This window comes from Phaethon aethereus (assembly GCF_964289735.1).
Source record: "Phaethon aethereus genome assembly, chromosome: 23".
In the NCBI taxonomy this organism is placed as follows: Eukaryota; Metazoa; Chordata; class Aves; order Phaethontiformes; family Phaethontidae; genus Phaethon; species Phaethon aethereus.
The window spans coordinates 2,248,387-2,256,617 of record NC_138599.1 but is presented as its reverse complement, the minus strand read 5'-3'; the positions used below and the strand labels follow the sequence as shown (position 1 = coordinate 2,256,617).

The following is an 8,231-nucleotide window of genomic DNA, read 5'->3' as shown; positions in this document are numbered from 1 at the left end:
TCAGGAAAGCCCAAGGTCTATCAAGGTGTCAGAGTAAAGATTACAGTTAAGGAGTTACTGCAGCAGAGAAGAGCACGACAAGCAGCAACCAGTGCAGCGGTAAGAACCTTTTGGAGTCTGCTTTGTCTTTGTCTCTCAATCATTTTTGCCAAAACTGTAATCTCCAGGCCAAGGAGACTGCCAAAGTCTGAGTGTAGCAGGCTGGTCAGGGTGGGGGAGAAGAACATTCAGACAGGGTAACTGCAGCAGTGATCTGAACAGGTGATGGTCTGAGCCATTAGTGCAGAGAGAAAGCAGAGCTAGCGCTCCAGAAACGTAAGTCACTCTGGGATGGAAGGCTCACATGGACAGATTTCAGTCCAACCTACAGTTATCAGCAACTCCAGTATCATTATGGTTGATAAGCAAGGCGTGCCATGGTCACTTCCCCTCCACCCCCATGTGGCCTGGCCAGGCTGAAGCATGCACTAAACTGTTCTGCAGCATCAGGTGAAGGATATGCTCATGGCATGCCTTTGACCCGACCTGTGCAGCTTTGAGCAGCAACCAGTGCAAAGCTCTGGTCACACTAAAGCTCCCCTAACCTCCCCCTTTTCCACAAGGGTCAGCCCTCCAGGAAGCTGCTTTCAACCACCCCCTACCCCTGGAGGCTTTCTCTCGTCCAGTTAGGTCAGGCAGGAAATGAAGGCACTAGAGGTACAGTGCCTTCAGCAGCTCCCAGGCAGTGGAAAGGATTTGGGAATTTGGGACTTAACAACAGCCCCAGATGTTGGCTAGCAGAAAGGAAGAAGACAAGGCATGGGCAAAGACCCCTTGAAGAGGGCTCCATCCTGCTCCATTAGGGCTCCTTAGCATAATATTCAAACGTGCTTGACTGAATCCAGGTCTCTAACATTTTTCAGTACCACTTGGGCAGCTCCTAGCCCCATCCCTTCCAAAGGAGGCGACTGAGATCTGTGTGTGTGTGTACACACACACGTGTACACTCACTCTCTCACTCACTCTTCCATTCTTTGTAGCAGTCCTCTAGCTCCAGCCACTCTAGGGATTTGCATAAAGAGGTTGGTAAATCATTACTTCTTCCTGGTTCATGACCTTATAGCTTTGGGTGGTTTTCAGATTTCACCTCCCAACTGCTGTACCTCGTTGCAGCTGGGTGCACAAAAAGCTGATCAGCCCGCAAGCCACAGGCAGAGAGGCCTGGCCAAAGAGCGCACAAAGCTGCTGAGCTTTGGAAATGCTGGGTCACTCCTCCAGCCCTAATGCAAGCAGCCTCTTCATCGCAGCCAGGCATCACAGGGCTGCGTGGAACAGGTTTCTGCTTCCCGCAGCAAGTTTACACAGCACTTGTTTTGCCCACACAGGAAAAAGTGAAAAGTGTCAGTGCAGGAGGTCACCTTTGTGATCTGCAAAAGGTACGCGTTGTCCTGGAGAGGCCCCAGACGTTAGGGCCAGCAGGGGAAGCTGCCTCCATGCAATGAGAAAAGCCAAACCTGAAAAATTCTGCTGCCGGTGGTATGGCTCTGTCTGTTTTGTTACACATCTGCAGCCAAAGAGAAGTGGGGTAGTCCTACAGGCACCTTCAGCTCAGAATAGCTACTGTTTAATACATTAAATGAACAGGGATGTGCTAGGAAGTTGTTGCTAGGGAAATGAGCCACTAACTCAACAGCATTTTCAATAAAGGATATTAAGTGGAAGTCTGTATGAACTAAAACTGAGGAAAACAACCAGTATTTGTATTTGCAGAGTAAAATCCTGGTCCCAAACAACAAGCATCAAAACTCCCATTGCTTTTGGGGTGGATTTCTCTCCTCCAGCAGGTCAAGTTCCTAGAACAGATTGATCTGTCTGCTTCAGTTTCCAGCATTCCTCAGAAAAAGAGACTGTCCATTTTCACAGAGGCACATAGCTGTGTTGGAGTGGGGAGTGATGCCAGAACTGGTTTTCAAATGACATCAGCACTAAGCACGGCGACCCAGTCTGATGCCCAGCCATGGGGATACCTGCAATTGTCTTTAGTCATGTTTCAAGAGTTATCACTACAATTTGTTAATTGTTCATTCTCAGTCATATTTATCTCTACAGATTCTTTGAGATCCCCCCACTGTGGATTTCATGGTCCTAGAAATGAACACATGTTCATTTCAAAGGCAGCCACATCTCTGCTGAATTAACAGTAATAATGCCGTAGGAAGAGCACACTAGCAAGGTGCTGTAGCAAGTGCTTTACACCAGGTTGGTGGTATGCTCCTCCAGTGCCGTTATAGGCTCAGGGAACAATGTTGTTCTGTGAATGCTAGGGCAGTTTTCCACGTCACAGCCATGAGGTAAGTAAGATTTACCTAAATTGTTTGAAGCGAAATTCTGAATTACATCAGCAAGCAGAAAAATGCTCCCCTGTGTTACAGTATCTACAATTCCTTTTCTTCCCTTCTTTTTGGTCAGGTTTCTTGGGGAAACAGCAGCATCCAGTTTTCAGAGTCTGTGTCTCCTCCTCACCCAGGTTGGTACAAAGTCCATCCACATGTCCCTTCCCACCCCTTTCCCAATTTTTCCCACAGCCCAGAGTCTTTCCAGCCCTTGGTTGAGGCAGGTACTACTAGATAACTGGCAATGCAGCCAATCAGCACCTGAAAGCAGCCCAGGAAATGGAGACAAGGATGCCCTGAGGCCAGCAGGATACAGTGAGGTACACACTCACATGCTCTCATTTGTGCAGTTTCTTTTTCCCAGAGCAAGGAGCAAGATTCCCTTCAGGAAGGGATGCTCATCCCCTGGGGAATAACACTGCTAGCATCACCTTCTCCAGGCTGCAGTCTGTGGGTCCGATTGCACGGAGCTAGAGGGTCAGATCACCCTGGAGCACCTTGCTGAGCTTCAGCGGAGTTGGCTGTTCTCATTCTCCTGGCAGCATCCGTAGGAGTGTGTCAGGTTTTCAGCAACACAAAGAGTTTTTCCTCCTCTATGTGAATATCCAAGGGAAGGGGATGGGGAGGAATAGCAGTTTGAGCTCACAGATCCTTCAATTATTCTGCAGCCAAAGCAGAGAGACCTAAAAGGTTGGGCAGGCGTGAATATATACATTGTATGGACAAGGAAATGATTAAATCGTCAATATTTGGGAATCAATCTGTTTATGTTAATACAGAAACATGAGACATACCAGAGATTTTCAGACTGGAAAGTCTCCATTTGTTTATGTATTTTGGATGCTTTTCACTTCCTCCCCACATGCGGCTAAACACTGCCACCTTGAACCTGCAAACAGTTATGACTGAGTGACTCTTTACCCATGAGCAGTTCCATTGCCTTCAGACCTGTGCCCCTCCATGTAGACAGGTGCTTTTAACCAGATTTGAACGCAGCATGAAAAGATAATAATTCTGAAAAGTCAGATCTGCTGTGGGCTTTCATAGCCCAGCAAGCGTGTTGCAGTACAGTGAGTCTGACCCTTACAGCTTTCTAGGAACTCACACTTTTGCCAGTAACACTATGTGGATGCAATGCCGTGTTATCACTGACTTGCTCCACTTTGTCTGCTCAGAAGTTTGTCTCCTCTCTGGCTGTTTGGAGGATGAAAGAGCAAATTATTCTTTTGTTACCCCCTTCTTCCAGTAGATGTAGCTACCCTGCATCTGGACACTGGGTGAGGCAAAGGTGCAAGCTGTCTGCCAAGCTGTGAAGCATAAATCGCTGCATGGTGAGCTTCTAGGTCTGTAAACAGTTGACATTTGAAGGGAGGCCAAAGGGTCAAGAGTCTGAGGGAGTTTGCAACTGGATCCCTGTCCAAAATGGCTGGAGCCAGAAGAGTTTCCAGCAATATTGAAAGAGCTTTGGAGCTTTCCAAGGGGACTAAAGTTCCCAAGTTATTTGCATGCTTTTAAGCATCTTCCTCCTGGTGTCTCCTTCCCTAGAAAATTCACCCTGAACTTGAAGGACCTTTTTCCTTGTCTAAATCCATAGGGCTACTGAACATATGAGAGTACTGAAACCTGACCTGGCGCAACACCTGCCCTTTGTGAAGACAGATGCTGAATAATCGGCTACTGTCTCATTTACCTTCTCTCCTAGCACCTTTTGATGCAGAACCCATCTCTTCTGTTCCCAACTATTGTCCATCATGGCAGTTTTCGAATTGCCTCTCCTGTGAAGAAAGCACTAGCTATTTGGAGCAGCTGGTAGATTCCTGTCTTCAGACAGAAGCGCCCTTAGACCCAGCCTTTAGTACTTTCCAGACGTCCTCACACTACACCTCGGAAGCCTTCCAGCCAGTCCCGCTCTGCTTTAACCAGAGCCTGGTAAGCTTTGTGTCCCAGGGGAGCAGCCACAGGTGCACTCAGAGGGAAGATGGGGAAGGGAGTCACATCCTGGGGCAGAACAGCAGCAAGCTGATTTGGAAATGTGGCTGCTTTTAGGGGCGTGGGGAACAGCCACAGAAATGCAGGTTGCTTGTGTGGACTTCTGCATGGTTTCCTGTTGGGAGCAGAGGACAGGGAGGCCCAGCCAAAACTAGAGAGAGGCTCCAGAATAGGGAATGTCCCTTCTACAGATCCTGTAGATTTTCTGCAAAGAATAGCCCAGTTCCTGCTAGCGGTTGTCTAACTTGCAGAGAAGTTCCCTATTAGTACTAACATCACAGGAACTGCCTCTTGGGTTTAGGCCTCCAAGGGCCAGATCATCTCCCTGCGTAGCCAGACCCTCCTGAGAAAGGCAACTGCATCGAAATTCTGTCTGCTTGCCGCATTTCCCCAAATGACACCCTGAAATGTCTTTTTTTTTTTCCTTCTCTCAAACTGTAGGCTGCTGGATCCCCCAGTTCAGCTGATCTGTCCAGCCCATTAAACTATAGCTGCTCTCCTCCTCAGCTATCTCCTTTCACCCCGCTGAGCCACAGTCCACCTTCTGCTCTGGACACCAAGACCTATGGCTACCCTGCAGAGGAGTGGTCTTGCCATACACCCGCCCCATACACCGCCTCTGCGTGCTGCTGCACAGCTTGTGGCTCCCAGCATGTGGACAACAGGGTCCCACAATACTTCCCCTGCCCCAGCACGGACTGCATGGACTACCTACCGCCCATGGCCATGGCTGATGACTTCTTCAGAAGGGATAGGAACTGTGACATGTGCTATAGTTAATGGGGACTGCGGTTTTACACATCCACTGTATCCAAATCAGATTAATTGCCCATGAACTATGCAAAGTTGTGCTGCCTAACACAGTCCAGTTTATTCTTCACTACTCACACATTTTCTACATGACACTGTCACTACATTAGTCCTCCTGTCTTGTATGGTCAGGGGTGTTTTGTTATTGTGGTGGTTTGGGTTTTTTTCCTGTTTGTTTTTGTTGTTGTTTTTTAAAGAAATCCTAAGCTGCCTTACCAAATACATGTCATTAAGCCACCTCTTTTTGATACAAATAAATAATTTGGTACGCATGATGAAGCCTGTTTGTTCCTCATGTGCTAAATGTCAGTACTTTTCTCTTCTGCTAATGGCCCGGGATCCTGGCCCTGTTCTCACAAAGCTGAGGAAGAGATACTCACAGCAACCTACACAAGGAGCACTTACTCAGAGCATGAAAGGTCTCGCTTACCTTTTCCAGCAGATAAAATGTCTCTAGGTATCTCAGCACCCAGAATGCTATCAAGAGAGAAAGCTGTGCAGCACCTCTCTCTGACATGGTTCTGCATCTTCTCAGCCACTGCTTCTGCTCAGGCTGCCGTGATGATGTTCTCTAGCAGTTCTTGTAGAAAAGGAAAACCACTATTTTCCATGCAAGCTCAGAGCTTAGCCCATGGGTCATGTGCCCGAAAGACCACTCAGGCCTGCTCAGAGGTTAAATCCAGTGTGAAACTTCTTTGGCTGCTGCTCAACACCAGCTTCTCCATGAAGGCAGAGTTTCAGTGAGAGGCTGATGTAGTTTGGCAGGCCTTTGTATAGTTTGTTCTGTTGATATCAGATTTTCTGCACCTTGCAGCATAATCAACTGAAGAGGACCTAAATGATTGTTTTTATTTTTTGGAAGTAGGTAACTGGAAAGTTATCATACCTGAGGATTCCCTGTTTCTTGCATAAACCCAGACCTTTTTAAGACTGTGTTTCACCTCCTTTTAATAGCATTTGGTGAGAAAGACTGCCAAGCCACCAGTTTCTCAGCTGAGTACCCAGACTGGAAAGAAAGAAGCATCTCTCGGTATTAAATCCAACACAAATGAAAAATCCAACACAAATCCTACACCTGTGAAGACAAATACATAATTTAACTATCTCTATGCTCACACCTTCTCCTCCAGACACTTCTACAGTTAACTGAAAAGCTTTCCTCTCCTCAGAGCTGAAATTACGCATATGGCTGAGGATGCAACAGACACATATATCTGTCTGGCAGACAGGGAGGTTTTCTTCATTCTACCAAAAAAACCCAACCAATATTTCCACATTCTGTGAAATCTATGAAGAACTAAGAGTAACATTTTTGTAATGAGACTTTAAAAAATATTTATATAATGCCAATTATTTCAACCTTCTATCCCTGCCTTCATCAGAAAACAAACCTGTTACCTCCCATGCAGCTTCCAGGGTTCTCTCCACTTCAAGTTCTAGATGAGCTAAAAATGACTTTTTTTCCATGTCCAGTCCAGGTCCCTGGACAAGACGTTTCATTTTTGCCATGCTAGACAAGGAGACTACACAGACATAACTGTATCTTTCCAACATCCAGTTCCTTTACCTCATGTAAAGTAACAGGTTTTTTCCCAAAACTTGCTTTAGAATAGTTTGACAATTTTAAATATCTTTCCCTCTCCCCTGTTGTTACCTGATTCATCTCAGAGTTGATTCAAGTGATAAATGCATTTAGTCACAGAAAGCTTATAAATAGGAGTTAATAGCTGTATCTTTGCTGCAGTTAAAGATGTGATTACCCCTGTACCAAGGGTATGACACTACTAAAATGATACTATTAGGTATCATTTTAATAGTGCTGGTAGGTGCTTCAGCCCCTGAGTGTTATCTCAGGACACTGGAGGGTTACACTTCTACTGCCTCAGCCTGCTCCACAGCTTGCTGAGTGCCAGCTACTCCTGCCTGCTGCTTGAGGAGTGGGCACACCTTTAGCCACATGTCAAAGCCCCTTATCACCACCATGAAAGAACCACAAGAAGATAAGGTTGAGGCAAGATACTTGAGGCTTCTAGTGGAAGTGGGGTGACCACATCCTCCCCATGGGTTGGCAACATTAGCCTGAGCTTAACAGAGCCAACAAAAGGTGTTCTCCTATAGCAAAGGAAAGAGCATGTGAAAATCTTCAGTAAGCATTCAACAAGGAGGGTGCCCATATTAACACATCTTACACCAAGGTTAACAGTATCCCAGTCTACCCAGCAGTGCCAGCAAGGAAGTCAAGTAAGCGTTACAGTCTAAGAACGTATCTCTCACCTCCCATCAGGAGGATGAGTCGAATATGTTACCAGCAGACTGCACATTTAGCAGTATATTGTGGCATAGATGTGTACAGCTATCAGTGGTTACACTGCCTGTCCGAAGAGGACTGCCCTGCGCAAAGACTGTGGTGTGCAGTGGGGAGGTTGTGCCCATCATTAAACCTATGGCTGCTGTCTAGGCATGACTACTTAGGAATGGCAGTTGTGAGCATGAGCACTACAAACCGCCCTACATCCCACTCTTATTCTTGCTCCTTGGATGTTGCCTGGCCCAGGCAAAAAAGCACTCCTCTAGTAGGGGAAGCTGTCTCTTGAAGGGTTGGTCTGGTCTCACCGCTGAGCTTCCACACTTCCAGGGCTTGCAGGTGGCTGAGGTCCTGAGATGGGAGCATGCAGTGTGTTCTTAAAGATAGCAGATATTTAACACCTGTTGGCCTCATGCTGCATGGGACCAGCTGCTCTGTTGGGACAAGGATGTTTCCAGCAAAAAGTTTTTATGCACCAGGGTCTTTGGACTCTAACAGCTTCCATTAAGTAGTGCTGTCCTCCATCCCTTGCGGCCTCTTCCTTTTTCGCTGCTGCTCTTTCTTCAGTTGTTTTGCAATCCCCCATGCCAGGGACTGGAAACGTGTTTTAGACACTGTTCCCTAACTCCATGTCAATAGCTCCAGGTGACATATGCAGTGCAAGTAAAAGCTTGCTGACTGTTGACACAATGATGTCTTGTTGACACAAAAAAGGAAGAAAAACAACAGAGGAGGACTATTCAAATGTTGATTGT

The 8,231-nt window shown here is 46.7% G+C and overlaps 1 protein-coding gene across 1 annotated transcript; it reads left to right on the top strand.

Moving 5' to 3' along the window:
• On the top strand, positions 1 to 5,141 carry POU2AF3 (POU class 2 homeobox associating factor 3; the record flags this gene model as incomplete). The annotated part of the gene is made up of 4 exons (XM_082009941.1): positions 1 to 99; positions 2,449 to 2,506; positions 4,075 to 4,301; positions 4,803 to 5,141. Coding segments are annotated over 4 exons (723 nt in total), but the record flags the coding sequence as incomplete, so codon positions are not given.
• Between the last annotated feature and the right edge of the window lie 3,090 nt (positions 5,142 to 8,231).